A 23949-nucleotide genomic window follows, 5' to 3' on the forward strand; every position below is an offset into this window, starting at 1 on the left:
CCAGAGATGTGACGGGTCAGTTCGCGCTGTATGTATATATGTATATGCAACATATGTCTCGCCAATTAGGCCAAATAAGTGCAGTATTGATTGACCATGCTTGATTTATTGATTTTAACGTCCCAAAGCAACACAGAGGCTGCGAAATACATCATTAGAACTGACAGCTGGGCGAGTTGGTGTGGTTCCATCTTAACAAAACACAGCGTGAAAAGGACGTGGACTAGCGAAGAAACGACCGTGTTTGTCGTTTCTTCGAAAGTCTACGTTCTTTTCTCGCTGTATTTTGTTAAGATGCTACGAAATACGCGGAAGTAGGGCGTTCCAGAGTAATTTTGACCACTCGGGGTTCTTTCGTTTTCACACACCACCCCTGTCAAAACGCGACCGCCGCGGCTGGTGGCCATCGAACCTGTGACCTTGTGCCTCACAGCAGAACGCTATTACGAGTCACCACGGTGGGCGTAACACATTGTTTCTTTGACCCAGAATAGCAAGGTGTCTGTCAAGGGAAAAAAAAGAGAGACATAGATAACAGCCTAACAGCCCGCCGGCCTCGAATTATAGATCATAGACGAGAACAGCGGCAACCTGCGGCGTCATATGTGACGCAATACCCTTTTTTTCCCCTCGGGAGGTCGACATGGTGCCTGCGTTGGCCTTTGCGGCCGCTCCGCCTTCTCCACGGTCCTCCTGTTGTGCAAAGTACGAGTGCCGAATTTTTGCGCTCGCACAGACAGACATCGTTTTTCGTGCGGTGCATTTCAGTGTGCAACCCGACGTCTGGGCTGTATACTCCTGTCGAGACACGATGTGCATTTCCTAACCGAGTTAGCGCACAGCAACCTCGTTGCTTGTTAGCCAACATTTCCATTCCGCGCGCTTATCTAATAAGTAAGCAAAGAAGGTGAAAAAGAACCGAAGCCTGCAGATGTAACTCCTACAACATCTGCACCGCCGTACGGTATAATGCGTTGATGCGGGACCCGCGGAGCAAAAGCATTTTAGGTCAGGCGTGCAAGCCAGAGAGAGAGAGAGAGAGAGAGAGAGAGAAAAGAAGGAAGAATGGAGAGAATTGCAAAAGGCAGCTTGAACGAGAAACGATGAGAGCAACAAAATCGTCGGGAACAAGAATGGCGACAGACGAGCGCGAGAAGACATTGTGCGCAACGGAGACAAACGCGCAATGAGATGAAACAAACATGGGTTGGCCCACGAAGGCGCAGACATCTGCGAATAAGGAAGCGTTAAAAAACAAAATAGTTACGAACAAAGTGGCGCGGAACGGAGTTGTATGGAGAAGAGACATGGGGATATGCAGCGGGCAGCGGGGAAAACTCGCACTACGTAACAAACAGACGGGCCAACACGCGCGCACGCTCCGATGTGAAACACCGAGGTCTCATCCAGAGGTTATAAAAAAAGTGATAACATAAAGTCACCAAGAACGGCTGGCTACGCGGAGTTGTTTGTAGACCGTGACAGACGACACAGAAGACATATTGATGACGAAACTTAAGGTACACGAGCGCGGGAATGAAAAGAAAAAAGACGAGAAGGCACGATTCTGGAGTTGGGAAACACGCCACAGTGGGAGGCCTGAGTTAGTGTCACAAAGGGAGCGAACGAAAGAACGAAAAAGAAAACAGTGGGGAAACGAGTAGTAAATAAGAAATATAGACGCCGCGGGACGGGAGATAATGGGCGAAGAAAGCCGTTGCCCCGAGTTCCCTGTCAGCCAACTCCCTTTCGGGAAAACAGGCGCGCGTGACGGCGGCAGTGCGGGGAATAAAGCCTCTCTTTGGGGATAAGGAAAGGATAAAAGGGAGACTCGGTCCCGTAGCATGCAGTCTCACGCATAGAAAGAAGAGTCCGCGCGCGTCGCGCAATGCAAAAGACGACGCAGGAGCAGCAGCAGCGCGCTGATTAGACCGAACGAGGGAGATACGAACTATAGGGAGGGAGGTCACGCCCGCGGGCAGCACACGTATATACGGCTCCGGTTTCGATTCGCGCCCGGTTGCGACGGCACGTACGGCTGTCACCTCCTCCTCTCCTAGGGACGCCCGCGGGTCACTCGGCCCTAAAACTCCACTCTCTCTCTCCACTCTCTCTCACTCGAAAGAAGCGCACTTCGCTGTCCACTCTCTCTGGGAGCTGCGAGCGAGAATTTCATCGTTCGCGCTCTCCGACTCGCTCCGCCGCGTCTCCCGAGGTTCGAGCGTAGTGAGACGTACGTATACTCGCGGACGCAAATTAATTAGTCGCCGCGCCCACTCGAAACGACAAGATGGGTGACACGAGGTTTGCTTCTGGCTTTCCAAACTACTCGCTTCCGAGTGGCCGAACTAGCACGTTTCGAGAGCAGCGGTCATTCCTTTCATCCGGTGGGATTGCGGGATGAAAGTATGCGCACAACAGAACATTTTTTTTTTTTCGGAAATGAGAGAGAACACAGGAATGGCCTCTAAAGCTAAGTGCGACATCGCACCGGCGTCCTGCTATGAACGGTGCTCAAGCATGACGTCACGTCCAAGCCATCTTTTCGTACCCTCTTAACGACAAGAGAAGCTGCCTGCGTATTTCGTCAATGCACTCTTACTGCCTAGCAGCGAGTAATGCCTTTTGTAAGTGCGTTAACAGGTTTCTAGCGTACATCTCTCATAACCGTGCCATAAATTTGACAGAAAATTTGAAAATAAATTTTATTTCATTAATTTATTTGACCAATAGATCAATAATCAAGAGTCATATGCGACAGTGATGTGATACACAAGGCCAGTGACGGTGCATTGTGTCACATATGCCTGAGCACAAGTTTGCATCTCTCTTTTGCATCAAGATGCCAGACATCAAACTATCTCTCCCTCACCCACCAAACATTCCTCGCGTTTACATGAATGTGATGCACTAGTAGGATGACGTGATATATGCCACTGTCACACCAAAGAAAATGCAACTTCTACTGACAACACAGTTACTGCAGCACAGCATTGTGTGGGGCATGTGCAGGGTGCCCAGATCGAGAAGGCGTCGCACTTCGACTACGAGTTCTTTCTGGGCCACAAGATCGTGTTCATCTGTGTGGCACGCGGTGTACCTCGGCCCCGCATCACCTGGTACAAGGATGGCATCGAGATATTCGCACACCCGTACATGCAGGTACGTTTGAAGTCATTCTAATATGCATATTTCAATATGTCCTTGCTACACAGAGTTCTGGCACAAGAGGAAGGCGCAAGATCACAGAATAAAACACCCACAACATGGCTTATGGATAAATGGATGTCGACATATCTACGCTTATGTGGAAACGCAATGTTACTGTTAATACATGAAAGATTTGTTACTATGGAAGGTTGATCTCCAGTCGATGATACCACCTGAACCTTTCTGTCACCTGGACTTGTATGTGACTAGCACCACTATATTGTAAGAAAACTTTTTCCCACTAGGTGCGTTCTGATGTGTTCATCCATCCAAGCGCTGCTCCTTTAGCTCCAATAGTTGGACCAGGGTAGCTCCAGCATGATGTGTAAAATATGGGCAGAGCTTCGTTCAGGTTTCTACGTAAGATGCCAGCTTTTAAGCAGAAGAATGTTTTTTGCATGCAGCAAGCTTTAGGGTGTAGTTAGAGTCGCACCCAATAACTATATAAGAAACATTTGTGAAGATGTCGATCTTCCTTACTTCAACAATTTAAAATGCTTCTGAGAGGGCCACTATCTAGTTCATCACATCATATTTAGAACCATCTGGTAAATGTGGTGTGCAATGTAACAACTCAAACCATATGTGCTTTGCACAAAACACTCCCACATTCACACGTGTCACTTTGGCCATTTCACAAAATTATTAAAATTATTAATTAAGACATATTCAAAGAAGTGCATCATCCTAATATGTATTACGAAATAAGTAATTTGGCTGCCCCGAGTGTCGGGTTCAGTGTTGCAGAAATGCTTACTGTAGTAAAATGCTTTGTCTGTCTGCCAATTTCACTACTATGTAGCAGCAATTTCCTTTCAAAGTTAATCATCAAACAATTTGTAATGTTTACACAAGTCTTTCATAAGCTGCTCATCTATGAAGCAGAGAGAATATAGTAGTGATATACTTCCACAACTCTGGCAAAACAGTGTTCCTGCACAAAGTAGCAGTGACATGCAGCATACAAGCTCAGCAAGCTTCAGATGCTCGCACCACGTGAAGGCATACTAAAAGTTACGAACCAAGGTATTCATTTTGCCAACACTGGCTTAACTACGTTGTTTCAGAGATGCTCACAATCGTGCACATTTCTCAACCTCCTCAATTTTGTGCATTTTTCTTCAATAGGTGACGAAAGCATAGAATGCCTTTAAGCACCAGATGCATACTAAGGTGTAACATTGACATCAGGTCACCTATTGAATTGGTTGTTTCTTAGTAAGCACATACACACAAAGAAAAAAAAATCAAGAAGAAAGCATAGACAGGAGCAACGCTGCACTTACAGATAACCTTTGTTCAGAAAGTGAATCAAGTTAACCAAGAAACTACCAAAACTAAAGAGAGAAAATAAACCTAACTGTTGCTACCAAAACAACTGTACTTGCTACTAAGAATAGCGAAGGTGTATATGCACTAGTCTGGCATACAATGCTAAGTTTATCAATCAATGAAAGAAACTTTTATTTCTCCATGAGAAATATGGAGGTGATGGCAAAAAAAAAAAAAAAACGAAAATTTCATCTTGACGAGGCTTCGGCCCCCTACAGAGTTCAAAAGCAAGTGAGCTACAGTATACTTCTAAAACTCCTTTTGCTTTTCATATTCATAAATGCTTCATTAAATATTTGTGTGCTACAATACATTTACATCGCACACTAATGTACAATGTACAAATCATTTAAAACCTATACCACTGTTAACTCTTTCCCTACCATGGGGAAAATAGGTGTTTTTTAGTAGGTTACGCCTGATTTTTTTTTTCTGAAGGAACTACTGCACCCAATTTTTTATGTAATACATAAAGCAAAAGCAAAATGAATGCATTTTTCACACATCAAAGTTTTATTAATGAAATGTATGTCATAAAAAAGATAAATTGCCAAAATCAAGATTGTGGGTTAAAATTGAACAAAGTTTGTGAAGGCACACTTGTATCTACGAAGAAAAAAATATACCAAGAATAATGAGATATACAAAGTGTATTGCCATCTAATAGGCACTATCTCCAAAAAAATGAAAATTTTTCATTGAATAGGTATTCCACTACAAAAATTTAACTGCAAGCACTGCAATTGGGCGTGCCAGGCTGTAGCCGCCGATGTTCTGGGCTGGTTTGCATCATCGTCGCTCTCAGAGTCAAAGTCTGACGAAAAAGCAGCATCCTCAGACTCGTTGCTGCTCGATCCACCGATAAAATCAGCCGCAGACGCAGCGGAATCACGAGATCTGCTATCTTTCGAAGCGCATGCGCCACTCTTGGAGGCGGCAATTTTCGCTTTCTACTCTGATGATCGCAAAACTTCGGAGCGTGTTCAAAAATTACAGCATGATGGGAAAAAAGTGAACTGCTTAGAAAAAAAGATATAGTTCTCCTTCACGTCCAATGGTGCAGTGTGTTCGTGAGCTGTGTGGAAGGTCTCGAAAGCGGCGTTTCAAACCATCGATAGCGGGCGGCCATTTTTGCTTTTTACTTTGACTATCGCGAAACTTCGGAGCACGTTAAAAAATCACCGCCTCGTGAGAAAAAAGCAAACTGTTTAGAAAACTAAAATACAGTTCTCTTCCTTCACATCCGACAGTGCAGTGTATCCTTGAGGGGAGCGGAAGGTCTCAAAAGCGGCGTTTCAAACCATCACGGGCTAACGATGCCCAATGGGCGCGGTACGGAAAGAGTTGAAGTGAACAGCTCGTATAAATGAAAAATTTATGTTCCCAATACACTTTCCCAGTTACAATGCCAACGAAATTTGGTCGCTCCATGTTGTTTAGACTGTCCACAAAAAAAATTCTTGACTACTAGTTTCTCTGGACCAAAATAAAGTTCTTGCCATGCCATGCCATACTGTGTTCTATTCCTGTGATGCTATGGAACACAATAGACGAGTCAATCCCATTCTAATTGCATTTGTTTCTCTCCCTCTTGCAACATCCCCCAACCCTTCTCAAACTTGCAGTCCATCTTGCAAATATCTGAGTGGCAGCTAGAAGGAGACCGCATCAAGAGCAAGCTTGAGATTGACCCAGCAAGACAAATGGACTCGGGCAACTATGAATGCCAGGCAGACAACAAGTACGCCATCGACAGCCGAACCTTCAAAGCCGACTTCAGCTCCCTAGGCAGCTAGGCTGCAGCAGGTTCCTTCACAAGCTTGCGACAACACGTACTATTGCAGACGGACACCAAATCCACCCGACACATACATCCACTAAATATTTCTCCATTAATCGGTCTACACATCGCATTGACTGACAGCAACCTGCATCATTCAATGTGGCACAGTGGATGGTTATGCACATGAAAGCATCAATTTCAGCAACGACTGATAGAAAGTCAAAAAGCAAATGAAGCGAAACAGCTTTTACCTGGCTTTGGAATCATAAGCTCATGCATTCAATAAACACAAAATCGTCACAAAGCGAACTTACACTATCACATCTATGGACCAGCTGGAGAACAGCTAGCGTGTCCAAATCTCAGGTGGAAATTACGTCTTCTAAAACACCTCCATCATTTACACATTTCATTTCTTCAGCAACTAGCCAAGACTTCCAATCTGCTCATGTACTACAAGGCAGCAAAAGGACAAATATAACTTGCTTATGTCTGTATCAGAAGAGAGCACAATGCATAATGCCGCAGGGTTGTTGTTGTTGTTTTTTTTTTCCCTTGTGTTTTAAACTTATAGAGTTCTGCTTTTTGCTCATTTAGGTCTTGAATCACACAGGTAACAAGATCTTAGAGATATGCCTGCATTGTAAATAGTCAATTCTAATCAGCTTCACTCCATCCACTCAGTAAAACCAAACAGAATGCAGAAAACCAACAAAAACAGACACTCATAGAGCTTATTACACCTGTACACCTGCTGCATTGTGGTGTGATATTTCCTGTCCCAAAACAGACTACAAAATATGATTAAGAAACAAGACGAGTACTATCAGAAAAAAGTATCGCCCATTTTCCACTGGTCATAAGCTCAGCATTAAACTAGCTAGGCATAGAAGTAGTGCCCAGCAAAGCCTAAATTCATACTTGCATGCACGCAGCAAATTTACTCATACAGGAAAACAAACACATACGAAACAAGCCTACAGTAGCAATAATCCAGAAAATACTAAATGCCAGAAAATTGACGGATTTGAACTCACACTGTAAAAGCGTGCAGAGATTGTTTTTTTAACAGCAATGAAAACAATGCGAAAAAAAAAATGGTTCTCAACATCAAGTTAAGGCTTCGTAAGCCCATACTTCTAAACCAAGCTCTCCCTCTCGTTAAGATTGTGAGGATCATGACATTCAACTCGATGACACTACAGAGATAGATGGCAAAGAGTGAAGTCACGGTGGAAAACGAGACTGTGGGTCCCATTCGTTCACCCTCACGAGTGTTTCATCATTAGCACCATTATCGTGTAGTAAAAACAGCCACAGCTGACACAAGCATGTACACACAACAGACCTTTGTTTCCCATTAAAGTAACAGAACAGCATGAAAACACTTGTACGCCCCAACAATCACCTTTTTCCTAGTACCTGTCAGTGCCAAAGTCTCTTTCATGTCGAAGATAAACAGGTGTCTTATGCTTGGTACAAAATGCCAAACACAAAACAGCATGTGCATTACAAGTCCCTCGTTGCGCATTCTGTGTGTAGCTCTCTAGCAGCTCTGCTCATGTGTCCCTGATTGTTAAAATAAAAGAGTTCGGTCAGCTGTTCTCATGTTGTTGCTGTACATTTGATGTGTGTGTGCTATGGATGCTCGACTTGCATAGTTTGGACAAATGTTACTATGCGTAACAATGAAATAATACTAGCAGAATATAAATTATAGTTAAAGTAAGGGAGAGAGGTTGTATGTCTTTCACATCCTCAAATCTTGCCTGCACCAGCATTAAAGAATTACATGCTCTGCTGTGTACATCCTTGGTGTCAAGGCACTTCAGTTTCTCACACCTATAAATTCTGCGTATTTTCTTGTGTACTAGAAGTTCAGCGAAAGTACCAGCAGTTATTGATTGATTACTTGATTTATATGGCATCTAGTACACCTGTGGTGCATGCCCACTATTGAAAAACAGAATTACCTAAATATATATATAGTGCCTAATGGCAAACTACTACTATTGGTAAGCAACATACCATCAAGTGCCCACTTTACAAGCTACTGTAATAGGAATCAATTACTACCACAGAATTCTTAGATGGTACGCTCAATGGTTGTGTCCCTAGTCCTAGAGCCAACACACTATTTACGATGGATGCGAAGAGTAACTGCTAAGCATCCATAAAGGCAAAAAGACTCTCCTGTGTTAACTATCACAGCAACGTTACATGTCGCTCCATGCCTGTGAGAAAAGTTAGTGCATAACTGCCAAGGGTAATACGCTTCATGCATGAATGGACCAGTCCCGAAGACAACCCATTTTGACACCTATGCAGTAAATGAAAATTGCTCGGCCATAGTAAAAAAAAAAAAGTGGTGATGTGCTATAAAAGTCACAGTTTTGCTTGAAGGGCAAAGAAATGCCAGCGATAGCAGAGTATTAGACTAGGTACTACATAAAGTAAGGCTTGTAGCAGTTTTATATGCAGTATAAATGGCATTAAACATTTGCTTACTAACTAAACATGTGTGGCGACACGTGCCCAAGACACACATGAACAGAGTTCAACTGACAACCACAAGCACGCGTGGTAACAACGCTGGCATGGTGAAGAGCACCAGCAGCCGAGAGCAGGCATGCTTATCCCAAAGTGAACACTGAATGCCAGCAGCACCCTTCCCCGCTTCAACTGTGCTACATCTCCAAAACTTAGAAGATCACCAGACCTCCAACTCTGGGCATGTGGGAAGACAGCATGCATCATCACCAGCCATCGTGGCTTGCTCTCCCACCCGCAGCCGATCAAGTGATCTTAATTACAGAAAGTTGCATAGTAGGAACCATGAATTTCCAGCGCTTAAAAGAAAAGAGAAAATAAGTCTAAATGATAGAAAGCAACAGAACAGAGGGAACACTGTACTAGAACATGGAAGTTTCTTAAGATCAAGTGACCTCCAGTACTCAGTGCACAGGCTGAGAGGGCACGGCGAACTGGGCAACGAAGGCTATGCATGCACCATCGCACCGGGACAGCACAGCAGCGGCAGCGAAAACGTACCTCAAGTGTTTCTATACTTGCTATCACAATAACATTTACAGAGGAAGAAGTGGATGAAGCAATGTTGGGGCATGAAATGACGCCAAGAAATATGAAAGAGTTCACAAGTAGTGAGTCTCCACAACTGCACAAGTTATCGCTGTCAGTGTTTCAAACTTTACACAAAAATGAAAATTTTTTCTTGTAATATAGCTATAGTCATCTGCTCCCATTGAAATAATGGCCAGCTTTCTATCCTGTTTCTCATTCCATTGCCGTAATGTACGGCAATCCCATCCGTGAATCAAAAGACGTTCATGCGACCTGTTATATCTACATAAGAGCGCTTCTTGTATATCAATTGCCGCGATCGTAAGACCGTCATATTGCTATTTCTTGAAGTGACATCATTTACGAACTGTGCTTAGGAAGTATAATGGTCCCCGTTTTATCGGTACCACAACGTAGCGTTGTTGCCGAGTGCATGTTTCCCGTAAGTTAGTGTGTGGAAATTTCGTAAAAGGGCACCTCTTCCGTAGATAAAACATCCACAAAAATGTATTACTCCTCGAAAACTACCATTTTATCACAGATGATGCACATTTTCACAGTGACAAAGTGCTCCTTCACTAAATGACTGGTCTTCGAACACAAATTCGTGTAGCATTGTCATGAATGCACTGATTTGTGCCCCATTTACACTGTAGCTTTAAACGACATACAAGATGAATTCGTTCACAACTACACGGCGGCTCAGTGTAGCCGTACCAAGTAGCGGTGCCTATGTTCAGATGAGGGAGAAATGCAGAAAAACTTATTACCCTGCTTTAGGAGCATGGTAAGATACCTTAGGTGGACAAAATTAATCCGGAGCCTTTCATTACACTGTCCCCCATAAGCCGCTGTGCAGCTCAGGGATGTTAAACACCATAATTTAATCGTAATTATTATTCTCAGTCATGTGAACGTACAAAGCAAACGCTTACATAAGTACATTATCCGTTGTGCGGTAACTTCGATGTGTCTGCTGCCTCCTTTGCTGCTCTCAACATTACAAGACCCAATTTATGCATGTTTATGTGCATCATCACAGCATGAAGTTTGTGCTGTAGAGGTGAATATACTAATAACGAAAAAAGAAGAAAAAAAGAAAGTTCAGTGTTACTTAAGACCCGTGAGATCTGCGTTAAATCGCGACAATTTCAGTGGTTTGCCTTTTGGGCATTCCCCGTGGTTAAATGTATACACGCAGCTTCGGCAGTGGCCAAAACATTGTAGGAGCTCATTTGTTGTCATACCTCTCAGTCTATAAAGTATGCTCAAACGAAGTTTTTCTTAATTTTTCTTTTTTTTTTTTCTGCACACCGCGTGGATGGCCCCGAAATACATGCGCTCACTAATCATCGCATCTCATTCATTCTCACCTGTTTAATAACTACGGGTCCTGAAGTTCTATTGGCGCCTGATCGCTACGACTGGGTTTATTACACGCAACACGCGTCCACAGTCTCGTAAGCGAGATGCATTGCTATAATCGCGTAGCACACCTCCCACCCACTCACCCACACACCCACGCACACACGCACACATACACTGTGGTCCGTTCCCCTACGCAAAGATAAGCCGCTAACGTCACTGTTTTCACTGGTCCACTTTACCACAACAAACGTGGCACATTTCCATGGAAAAGTCCATATTCTTCATTGCAGAATCCATCACAGACCACCACCACGTGGTTCATTGTTCGCTAGTAAAAAAGGCCAGCGTCGCCACATTTTCATCACACAGTTTACCACACGCCAATGTTCTCCGACACGCATTAATGCTAATCTGGCTGGAATAAGAATTGTGGAGGTTCGCGTAAAAATAAAGAATCAATAAAATAAAGAAAAACACGCGTCCATGTGGCGCCCACCTACACCATCTAGTGCGCGACTGCACCACGCAGAAATCCAGCGGCGGATGTGTTTTGCCAACCAGGGTCCCCGCACGTGCGCTGGTGACGTCACAGCGCGGCGCGGTGTGATGTACCCCAGGAGAGGTCTGTTGACAAAATTTCAGAAGCTGCTGGCGTCTAGTTTGGTTGAAGCTCTGTGAGTGGGTTTTGAGTGTGTAATTAGGGTTGACACACATTGCCACAATGTTGGTTGCCAACATCGTTGTCATGATGTTTGAACAGAAAAAAGCAAATGTCACTCGTCTGATTTCATGCCAGGATTTTAAAAATCACATCGAAAGTGAACCAAACCTTTTTCCTAAGATCATCACAGGTTATGAAAGCTGGTGCTATGGGTATGACCCCAAAACCAAGCAAGTTTCCAGTCAGTTGAATACTCCTTCTTCACCAAGACCGAAACAAAATGCGACAGGTGCATTCATGTGAAGACAGTGGTCATCATTTTTTTTTTCTTCTTCAGTGTTTTTGTAATTGTACAGAGGGAACTTGTTTCTCCTGGACAGATTGTCAATCAGCAATGTTACTGAGAGGTGTTAAGGCAATAAAGAAAGAATGTGCGATGGAAATGCACAAAATTGTGGAATGCAAGTGAATGATTTCTACATCATGACAGCGCCCCGGTTCCCCCTGCTTGAATAATGGCATTGTACTTAGCCTTTCAGGGATAGGCCAGTGCTCCCCACGTACCCTACTTATCAAACCAAGCTTGCTGCGATTTTTTTTTTTTATCGTTAAAGAAGTAAATTCAACAAAGGACGGATATTTACCACGAGGTGAAGACAAATTTGCAGGGGCCACTCAACAGCATTAGGCTAGAGAAGCTCCAGAGTTGCTTCGAACAGTGGGAGAAAAGGTTGAGCAAGTGTATTGACTTCGTTAGAGATTATGTTGAAAGGAACTAAGTGCTATCTGTCCTACATAAAAATATTTTTTATCTTTTGGAGACAATTTGGCTTTTGGGGGAGGGGGGGGGGGGGGGGGTTCCCCGCCGCCCTATGTAAGTGTTCATCATGAATTGGACATGCCATCAATCTTGCCTCCAAGCAAAAGGTAAGCGACTAGGCCATAGTAAGCCAGTCTTTGGAGTCAGTGTTTTCAGTTGCATCTTAATGTCCCTACTTACAACAACCCTGCATGAAAATCGCATAGTATCCAGCCCTGAATGTCAAACGATTAAGCGCCACCTGTGTTGCTAGTGCCAATATATGCAACAGCACAAAATTTTATTTTATTTGTAATCCCTCATGCAATTTCCAACGAATTACCAAAGAGCAGTAAGTAAATAATGATACCTCGGTTAAATACCATATATAATCTATAATGCATTCCCGTTTACACATGCTTTTGGCCCTCACAAGGTCCCCTGCTTCCTCACATGAAATATCAAGCTATGAAAAATTCAGATCAGGGCTGCGATTTTATAGTGAGGCTCTCTGCTTGATTCTATGCCACTCTTATGATCCACCATGGACTGCTGATCTCATTGATAATGTGGGTGGAGCGTCACTCTGACGATTTACAATACACAATAAAGAATAGCATCAAAAATGGCATCACTAAGAAATCGCAATTCGGAATTTTTGCTCTTCTACAGCTACCACCTTTTACAAATGGCGCCTGATTTAACAAGGTCAGCACGCTGCAAATAATATTGTGGTCGAGGGGTACACATTAGCGCGACATGGAAACAAAGACACAGTAGCGAAAGGACGAAAGAACACAGCATGACTACTTGCTGGCTACTCTCTCCAACTAAGTATTTGTCTCCACATTACGCTAATACATACCCCCTAGACCACAATATTAATTGCAGCGTGTTGACCTTGTTAAATCAGGCGCCATTTGTAAAAGGCGGTAGCCATAGGAGAGTTTAAAGATCCCAGGTCGCGATTTCGTAGCGATGCCTTTATCGACGCTATTCTTTTTTGAGCATTGTCAGTCATCAGAGCGATGCTCCACTCACGTTATTAATGGGATCAGCAGTCCACGAATGGTGGATGATAAAAGTGGCATAGAATCGAGCAGGCTTTGCAGTCTGCAACGATGAGATGAATCTTACATGTTCAGCTCCTCAATACCGGCTCTAGTACTTCAGCCATCTCGAACAAAACTGAAGCTGTACAGGATGCGGAGTGCAAAACTAAAGCTAGGTTAACTGAATTACCAACAATAATGGCTCACATCAGGTAAATTTTTCTTGCACTCTCCCTCTGCAAAGTTAAGCATTTGCATTTCAATGGCATAACTATGCATTCAGCCTGAACAAATAATTCATGATAACAGGTATCTACTCTTTTGGACAGTATACGAGCACGGTTTCAGACAGTGCTCACCAGTTCCTTTCAAGTGTGTAGCAAGCACTAGGTTTGAAAGATGATAATTATAATGACTCACTTGCGCTCCCGTTTCACGAGAGACACGTAGTCATGGGACCGCGCATAGTAGCCGTCTGCAGAGAGGGATCCCCAGAAGTTGGACCACAGGCTCTTCTCTCTTGACAGCAGTGGTGCTACGATTGTCCTGTAATGTAAGAAATGTATATCTTTTTTTTCAGGCTTAAGTAGTACGTCTTCGGTACATGCACAAAGTTTTTTAAAGTTTTCTGGATGTAGCAGTATGCAGAAAAAGCTCAGCAAGAAAATCAAAGCTGCCTTTGCACAAGTACAGTCAATCTTTAGGGAGGCCAAGACCTTCCAGTTTTTCACAGAAATCTTCATGGGTAAGCAGACAGAGAACAGCAGTCAGTGTTTCATTTCTGCGGATGTGCTCACTTATAGCAGGTCACTTCTTATAGGCGATTTACAACAGGCCACTTACAACAAGCACTGTTACTGCGAAAGAAGGATAGTGCGACTAACAAAACTGGAACGCAGCATAGGCACTGTATCTTAGATGAACATATGAAACCAACATACAATCAGCACCTCTGCTAGATAAAATGCAGACCACCAGCTCTGCTAGATAAATGTGCTAGTACGCTTTAAATGCCTTGTAGAGGGACGCTCATCATTGCTTGAGCAATTTTTTCTTGATTATTCCTCAGATTTCACTGGCACCCTATCACATGCCTGGAATTAGACTTATTGCGAAAGCTGAAGCATAATGAACGAATACTGTGTAACAATCAGGTTTATTCAAAGTTGGCTCAAGTGTACTATAAGTGCTACAAAGTTTGTGGTGTGCATAACAGTGTTTGCATAACAATGTTTGTGCTGCTTCTACACAGTCAAGCTATCCCAATTAAGCTTTTTAATCAAGCATGCACTGGAATTGATTTTAAAGCTTCTTGTAGAAACAAGCCTAGCAAAGCAGTTCTCACTCTTACTTAGCTCCCATGCCCCACAATCCATCTAACTTTTTACGCTAAGCTTCCGCCCAAGACGACAATCGTCAAAAAGGGTGGTTGTACCCATAATCCAAATAAATTTTCGACACCGCGTGTCACCAAGCTAAGATTTTAGTTAACCTTAACTAATTATTAAGTCAGTTCAACACCAAATTATACTAACTTGTGTGATAGAACTGCAAGTGATAATGAGCACATTTCATGCAAGTATATAACAATAGCGCTTTATCAAAGCTCAGTACACAAGTGGCTCACAAGTTATAGTACCATTATTCTGCTGAGCATGAGATTACACATTCAAATTCCTGGCCTCAGCAGCTGAATTAAACAAGGGCACAAAGCAAAACGCCCTGGGCATACAGAGCTTTGAGCAAATGCTAAAGAACACCAAGTGGTCAAAATGGATTCAAAGCCTCCTCTACAGCGTCTTTCATAGGCTGTGTGTTGCTTTGGGATGTAAAGTGCCAGCTATAAATCAACTGTGCTTGATTATCCAGGGGCACAAAGAGAACAAACGAAGAAAAACATGCAACAACACAGGCACTGATTGTCCATCCCTGCCATAGTGCGTGACAGAGGTGTCATGTGGTCGCAAAGGGATAAGCCGCAGTGAGCAAGATGGCGGCTGCCAGAGTGAGGTAGGTAACAACTCCGGCACACATGTTAATCTGACCAACATATTCATTGATGGTCAGTCATCTCATACATACATGTGGTGGTAGTTAGCTTCAAATATATAGCTTCTATACTTCCTGGGTGTGCTTGTCACCATTACAATATGAGCTATAAAGATATGTTGTTTCAGTGATGCTGAACACATTGCGCACTGTCTGCAGCGAGCACGCGAATTCAACATTTACTCCAACCATAGCATTTCACATATGCTTGCAAAGTAGTTTCTGCAGTCTCAACTTCCAACAAGCCTAAAGCAACACAAACCATTATATAGCCTTCAATGTTAACACATGAAACAAAAAACTAATCACTGCAAGAGAGAGAATGTTTATTCACAGTGAAACAAAGAACAGTTGGCCAGAAACTGAATAACCTCAGCCAGCTGTTCTGTACTCGGGGAAGGTGAGAAAGGAGCTAGAGGAGGGTAGGAATGATATGCAATGGCGACAACAGACAGTGTATGCATAAAAATAAGCAAACTAACCGGGGTCAAATTAACAGCCTAGACTCCAGGCATGTGCTGCATAAAAACTAAAGCTCCCAGCTGACCAGCAAAGCACATATAGAGTCCTGCAAAAGGCTATATTTGTTTACTTCATACATATTTCGATGGTCGAAACAAGAACTTTTGAAGTCTGTGAAAAAAAAAATCTTTTTTCAAGAGAACAAATGTAAATGTTGCCTATGCTGGTACGTGCAAGCATCTCTCCGGCTTGAATGATGAGAAGCTCACAGAGCAAGAGGCATAACGCAGTGCGCACCTGTTTGTTTCTATGAGAAGCCTCAGGGTACCAGGATTGTCAATGTGGACTTCGCTGTCCACAAAGAAGGCATAATCGCAGTTGATCTTCAAACATTCCTCCCTGGAATACAATGGGGAAAATGAGCGAGAAGCAGATTCAGGACACGTATCACATTTCACCTACATACTTAACTTAAATTTTACATTGCATGACATAACACTGCTACAGAGCTACAAACAAATGGGCAGGCATTTCTTGGAGCATCGACCACTGTAGTCCACTGTAGTTTAAACAGGTAGTTGAATATTACAGTCAGCAGTTGAAACAGATTGCAGTTGCATATTACAAGTACAGTGGAATCTCGGTGATACGATACTGCACGACATGCTTTTCGGGATAATACGTTTTTTGTTTGTTTCCCGGCCAATGTCTTATAGGAGCCATGTATTTCGAATAATACAATTTTCGGATGACAAGTTTTATTTTCCAGTTCCCGTAAAGATCATATAAACGAGATTCCACTGTAGTGGAAATTATTCTAGAACTTTTCACTATCAGGCCTTGCATAGCCTCTGTGGTGACTTAATACATCAAACCTGATCAATCACTGCCTCTAGTAGAATTCACCAAGTGAATGAATATAAGTGTTAACTGCTTTATAATGCAGTTAATGTATCTTTGACTGCACAAATAATCTAAGTTTTGCAGCAGAGGAAGTGAGGCAAGATATGAATAGCCATACTGGGCATTATTGTTTATGTGTCTGTGGTTTGGCAACAAGCTGCACAAAAATATGGTAGGATGAAGGCCTCTCCCTAGGTCATTGAAAGTCGCTGAAGGTCGTTGAAAAGAAAAGTGTACAATCACTGTATTCTACCAATGCTAACATACGAGGCAGAAACTTGGAGGTTAAAAAAGAAGCTCGAGAACAAGTTTAAGGGGCCCTGAACCACTTTTTATCGAAGTGGATAAATGCACATTGAAGTTAAAATAGGCTATTTCAGAAATACTTTGCTGCAAAAAGTACTTCAATTCAGCAGAAATGGAGTTATTGGTACTCAAACACACCCTTCGCGGTGCTTCTGCTCTTTCTTCAATGCCTTGCACTGCGAAAGCTACGGCGGAGCAGGTTGTACCCCCAACGCTCCATCTACTGAATGTCACCGTGGCGTTCAAATTTCAATTCAGATGTTCACATAGACACCAATACTTCCAATTTTGGCGTTTTGGCGCCTACGACGCACCAAACTAACCAAACGTAAGCCAAACGCAGTTGTCCTCAGCAAGCCGCAGTGCGCTCGGCCAGAGAACTCGTCGCGGCACCCCGTGGTGGCCGCAATATCTACGCTACATAGCAGACCGCAGCTACCTGTAACTGTAGTGCGTATGCACAGCGTTTGCTTTGTCCACGACAGGGCTTGAGTGCATGCTTGGGCTCATATGCTCCAGTCTGGCCGTGCTATGGACCAGCTTTGTTCTGCCCCAGCTTGACCAGTGGACAGTAGCCCCATCCAACTTGCGCATTTTGAAGCACGAAGTCTGCCAAGGCATCTAACCAAGAGTGGCCAGGAGTGAGCGCACGCTGGCAAGCATGCATGTGGTCTGACCTTAGTTTTGTGTGGGTCGAGGCTAGTAATTGAGTGTTCAAAACTAGTTGAAATTAGCCAGACACAATGGCCCCGACATTGATAAGCAGGGTGGCCAAAGTTTAATTCCTACGCGGGCAGCCACAGCCGAGCATGAGCAGACGATAGTCCACTTCTTCCGGAAGTACGTAATTATTATCAAAATTCAAAAGCAGATTTTCGTTTACTTCAGCCTGTTTATTAAACTTCGTCAATACTAAATATATGCAGTAACACTAGGAAAAAGTGCACCGATACAAACAACCTTCTTGATCGATTTCAGCTATTGGCCAACAGCAGCCGCATATGGGAATATCCAGAAAAGAGTGAGAAGCAGGCTTCTGTTGAAAAGAGCGTTTGAGAGAAAGGTGACTTTGCGCTCCAATGAGCTCCACGCACCGCGCACGATTGCAAAACTTGGCTGAGATGTTCACAGCAGTGGATGCTATCCGCGGACTATGTTTTTTCATCAAGCCCGAGGTGTGGTTCAGGACCCCTTTAAAGACCACACAAAAGGGGCCAATTACCGAACTGAAATAATGAAAATCTTGGCCAATACAAATGTATGGGCACCAGCCAGGACCTTTGGTCGGGATCGAATAAATTAAACAGTTGAATTAAGCGGAGTCAAACTAACGGAAGTCTGTTATATCAAATGGTACCACATTTTCACGAAGCTTTCAACTAGCCCATATATCCATATCATTATATAGTCCATTACAAAGCGCCTTGTACCGTTCAGCATCAAATGTTTCCAAATGATAGCTCTATGAGGGAGCCAAATTTCAGCCCAGTTTTAGCTTGCTGCTAGTAAAACAGTACAAAATTATGTTTGTCGTATACCCTAGTAAAGGTAGCAAATCTGAAATCCAGGCTGCATGCCCAGGCTCAGAAAATAGTATTCTGTTTCTTCCCAGATTGTCACAAAAGTACGCTAAATCAAAACGCATGCCGTGTGTCACACAAGCCAGCGAAGGAGCACGTCGGCTCCGCGGCAGCTTTGACAGAGGGGGAGAGCGCATATGCCACAGACAGCCGACGCAATGTGACCAATGGAGACTAGAAGCTTCGACAAGATACACGAAGGTTACAGTATCGATAGAGCATAGAGAGAGGGCACGCGCCAAAACACCCTCTCAGACCCCGACACACGGCGAGAGAGCGAGAGAAGGAGGACGGCAGCCCGAGCGTGTGCCAACGGATAAGTCACCACCCTCCTTGAAGAGCCTCTAACGACCGCGACTAAAAACGCGAGAAATGTCTAGAAGATTCCCAGGCTTTGTTCATGCAACGGGAGCAGAACTCAGACAGAAAGTTCGAGAAACGCCGGCAAAGGCGATAAAAGCGCCGTGTGGTTATCAGTACGGGGCGATCAGACCACGCTGGTGAAAAGATGTGACGTGTAGACCGACCGTCTGCAGAAGAAGGGGATTCCCCGGCAAGCTAGTCGACGAGTTCTTCAAGCGTCAGCATTTCCTTCAAGCGTCAGCAAGTTCCTTCTTCGAGAATTGCCTCAAGCTACACCAAGATCGACCGGCTCAAGACCAGCACGGGTGAATACGAGTGGACGCTTTGCACTCCTATTCATTCTGTACTGTATGTGTTGAACTCTTAGTGCTTGTCATTAATTATTTTCCAGACATTTGTTAACACTCATCTGAATTGCATTGTGATGTGCCTACACGAAGTGTGTGTGAGTGCTTGTAACTGCCTTATTTGAAGAATATATTTTGTTGTGTTTTGACAACTCTGGGCTCCGACTCGGTCTTTGGGCCACAACCGACGTTCGCTGGCGCACCAGAAGGCCTCTTATTAATTGTTCATGCTTTCGTGGGGTTATTTTCGGGAGCTGATAAGTCGGCTTTGGAATTTGACCCGGCGTTGGCGCCTCATTCACGGGGTGTATGACACAGATCCTGCAGCCCATAAACTTTTGACACTGACTGCATACTGTGCTCACAGTCTCTGCAGAAAGAACAAGCAGCACAGACAAGGAAAAAAACAACTCACAGAGCCAGATTGCGAGCATGCCATTCTTTCTTGGCCTCGGACACATCCAGGTACTTCACAGAATGGTAAGCGGGCCCTTTCTCCTCCACAAACTTGTTCACCTCTGCGTCATGGAACTCCTCCTAATAGATGGCATGTCAATGACATAACATCAGACTCTATGGTGCAAAAAATCTGCTAAGAGATGCGCTTGAATCAAGAAAGTTGAATCAATTGCGCTTGAATCAATTTTTACAGAAAGTGAAGTGCCTTTCACATTATGAAAGCATATATGCAAACAAATTGAGTTGCAAAGGTAGCTTTTGCAGTGACTGCTGTCAACGTTGGTTCATTTACCTATAGCGGTCTTTTTTAGAGTTGCCAACACAAAAAGTTTGCACATATTCTTGTATTTTAGTGTGTTTTCTGATGCGCAGCAAACTGAACAAGCAGCCCTAGCATCGGTCAGGCCTCAGATGGGAAAAACAGTCGCCATGGTGCAGCTGGCAGAGCACCACACAAGATTCGGAATCTGCAAGATGGTCCCTGCATGCACAGCGTGCTGCCTTGCACAAATGATCCTCGCACACACCATTTGTCGTGTCCTAGTAAGCTTCTCTACCTCAGCAAAAAGCACCATTTTCAGAGTTAACATAGGTGATAAGCTAAATACTTGTAAAAGGACACCCTAATAAATTCAGACATTCTGAATGAACGAGCACTGTATGTAGTGCACATCATTACAACCAACTTCAACCAAGGTTAATGCCATATAGCACTAAAGGAAGCAGCTTCCTGTTGCTTTCAGATGAGTGCCAACTTTCTCATAAAGCTTATCTCCATGGACTTTGCTGACTTCTGCAGAACTCATTCAGTTAATCTAATGCTTCGAGTTGTTAATTTGCCCTAGCTCTGCTGTTTCGTAGCCTCATTTGGTAGAGCAGCTGCCTCATTGAGGTGCTGATGCTCGGTTTGGTCTCTGGACTAGCATTAATGTTCATCCAGCTCATCCAAAGAACCTGTATGAGTTTCCTTCTCTGATGCTTTAAATGCCCACAAAATGGTTATCAATTTGCCTTTTCAAGAACTGCTTGTAGAAGACTACTTGAATGGTGCTTTACAAGTGCCACTGTACTACGAAAGTTCTAAACAACGATTTTAAGAGCCGTATCACAACTATCAGGGCCTTACTTTGCTACAGAAAACATATTCTTTAAATCCTGCTTGAATGTTGTGGTGGGGACAGAGGTGTGTTAAAACCAAGCCGTATGAGCAACTTCCTTGACATATATATATATATATTAGAAAAAAAATCTGCTCAGCATCCATGGCACTGGATTTGGTGAGGCTTGCTTCATGTAAACGAAGTCAAAATCTACCAACTGTTCGGGAGTAGAGTTCTCTTTTAGGCCATGAGTATTTTACAACAATTTCTGAAAATTGCAAAATTAAAATACAAGCAAAACATCAAGCTTATAACACTGTAACTCAAACAAAACTGACGTATTACACACCACTCTGAAATATACTGCTAATTTGCCAGTAGGACTAAGTACAACAACGATTTTCAAGCCCTGCACATAAGCAAAACATGTAGACCAAGCATGTATACACGCTTTGTACTATCGCGCGTACATCGCGATTACATTTTCGCCAGTGAGCTGGCGAAAACATAATCGCGATGTAGCCGGTGCTCGTCAAGCTCGACAGCTTTGCACCGAGTCAAAACGAAACAACTGTTTGCCGCAACCGCTGCGGAAAAAACTGTGACCGCTATGGACGTGATTATGAACGGCGACTTTGCAGTGCTGAAGGCACGCGCCCGACGCACGCATCTAGTCTGGACGAATTAACTACCATTCGCTGCAACAACTGCAGTCGAAACCGCGGTCGCTATCTATGCGATCATCGATGGCGACTACGCAGTTTTTTAGGCACGCGGCCGACGCGCGTACCGAGTAAAAACGAAACTACTGTGCATCGCTACTGCTGTGGAGGGCACCCCGGCCGCTATCGACGTGATCGTGGATGATGACTTCGCAGTTACGAAAGCCCGCGGTCAACGCGGTGTTATGCGTGGCGGTAAACGCAAGAATACAGGCTTTAAAGACACAAATAGGCTCGAAGCGTTCCGGCATTGCTGTCATCCACGTACAATTTCAACTGATAGCTGTGGCGATGCGGACTCCGTCGCTTCGTTTGGGTTGGACGCTAGCGCCGTTCTTGCTCTTTTGCGTCGCACATTTGCGGCGCTCCTCGCTCACCGAGCTCCGAAAGTAGTCTGAATTAACCAATGTGCGGCCAAATAAGTCCGAACTAACGAGAGTTTAATTGCATTGAATAATGCATACGCCGGCCGGGAGCACGCACCTTGTTGAGAAGCGTGCTCGCTGCTGCCCTTGTTGGCGAGATTTTCCCGCGGAAGCCACATTATAACCGGTATTTCGTCTCACGCGGCTGCACTGTAAGCGGTATGCATATACATGGAGTTCTATGGGAGGGTAAACGGGAGTCGGAAAAGGCCGCGTTGTAGCCAGTTCTGCACTATAAACGGTCACGTTATAAGTGGTCTATACTGTAGTTGCAATGACAGGACGCTCTAAACAACTTATAACTGTAGTCATATGGAGTTGAAACAAAGCAAATAGTGTGACACCAGTTTCATGGATTTTGTTCTGTGAATGCGTCCTACAGCTTTCAGCTTAGAAGTTATCATTTTCATAGAAGTTATTATTGATAGAAGTTATCGTATATTTCATATACCCCATCCAGCCTTGTGAACAACTGCGGAGCTAGCAGCAATTAGTGTTGCACTGAAATACGTACAAGAGGAGTTAACCACACCGAGGATTGTCATATTTACGGACTCCCGCACTTCATTTAGCAGATTACAACGCAGTCAGGTTGATTGCCCAATTGTGCACATCATTACTGACTCTGCCAACAAAATTTTATCACGTGGAGTATCTCTCATTGCTCAATGGATACCTTCGCACATAGGGATCGCCGGAAATGATGAGGCTGATTGACTGGCTTCAACTTGCACTCATAACGACTGTGCTTGCCCTGAAATTTTGTGCAAGCTTGATGACGCTCGTCTGCCGATTCGTCGCCACCTACTCAAGCAGCATCCAGATCAGCGCGTCGCAAGTGGTATGTTCCCGCTGCGTGTTCGTGGTCGAGGCTTGCCTCGTCGCGCTATAGTGCAACTACTCAAGCTAAGGGTTGGCTGTGTGAACGTGCGCGAACGTTTATACAGACAAGGACGTGTGACGAGTCCATCGTGTACGTCTTGCAGTGGCTGTGAGACACTTCAGCACCTAATATTGGAGTGTCCCGCTTTCAGTGCCCAACGCATATCGCTAGTGAGGGACTATCATCTCCTTGGCCTGCAGTGCATGACACTAGACGAATGTTTATACCCCAGTGGTTGTGCGTCTCGACGTGATCAAGCTCACTGCACTCTTCTTACTTTTCTAGAAGCAATGAACTTACGGGCACGTTTGTAACCCAGCAACTATTTCTTTTCTTTTACATTCTTTAGTAGCGTGACCTGCAGGGACGGGCCCTACTGTATGTTGTACTTATTTCTTTGAGATTTGTCACCTTGCTCTTTTTTTCCTCTTTCCTTCTCTCCTTCCTATCTTTCACTTCTATGTTTGTTTCCTACTTTCTGAAGAGTAGGCAGGCATTGTGCCCCTTCTGGTGGCAGTTGCCAGCCTTGCTCCTCTCTTTCTCTTTCCTGTGTATATGTTTACAAATCAAATAATAATAATAATTAGAAGTTATCTAGGCATCTATGTCTCACCAGCTCTGTGCAATACTGCAATAGTGACATGAGGAACACGCAACGAAAAGACTGAATAGCCACCGGAATTAAGTCCTGTCTGTGTTACTAGGCTGGTAACACTGGCTGTGCACGAGTGGGATGCCAGTTATGTTTTTATACAAAGTACTAAAGATTTCCTGAAGTTACAAACATATTAGGACAAAAGTCGCCAAACACGAACCAACAGACCATTATGTGACACGTGTCTCGACTCTATTTAGTAAGATTTTTGCCACAATGAATGTTGTTAAAAATTATTATAAGAGACCTTTGAAATGTTTGCAAAGGTGTAAACATGTTGTTCTGCAAATGCTTCCTACCACATTTAATAAAACAAATTAGAAGTTATTTGCTGTTTCACTTACTCATTTCTGTATCTGCCTGATGTTACAGAGCTAAACCCATAGTGAAACACTACATTAACTGAATG

At 43.8% G+C, this 23949-nt stretch overlaps 2 protein-coding genes across 3 annotated transcripts in view; one reads left to right on the forward strand and one right to left on the reverse strand.

Moving 5' to 3' along the window:
* The window catches only part of LOC119446576 (immunoglobulin domain-containing protein oig-4), a 50908-nt gene extending 42996 nt beyond the window's left edge, over positions 1-7912 (forward strand). The window contains exons 3-4 of the mRNA XM_037711045.2: positions 3013-3162; positions 6168-7912. Coding sequence (XP_037566973.1) covers positions 3013-3162; positions 6168-6338 — 321 coding nt within the window. The 3' untranslated portion in view covers positions 6339-7912. The remainder of the gene's footprint in view (positions 1-3012; positions 3163-6167) is intronic.
* Positions 1-23949, reverse strand: part of LOC119446574 (procollagen-lysine,2-oxoglutarate 5-dioxygenase) — a 157506-nt gene that overhangs the window by 105474 nt on the left and 28083 nt on the right. For both annotated transcript variants that reach the window (XM_037711043.2, XM_037711042.2), the window contains 3 exons: positions 19712-19833; positions 16095-16196; positions 13707-13832 (listed from right to left, as the gene is read on the reverse strand). In XM_037711043.2, the coding sequence (XP_037566971.1) occupies positions 13707-13832; positions 16095-16196; positions 19712-19833 (350 nt within the window). The remainder of the gene's footprint in view (positions 1-13706; positions 13833-16094; positions 16197-19711; positions 19834-23949) is intronic.

This window comes from Dermacentor silvarum, chromosome 3 (assembly GCF_013339745.2).
Source record: "Dermacentor silvarum isolate Dsil-2018 chromosome 3, BIME_Dsil_1.4, whole genome shotgun sequence".
Lineage (NCBI taxonomy): Eukaryota > Metazoa > Arthropoda > Arachnida > Ixodida > Ixodidae > Dermacentor > Dermacentor silvarum.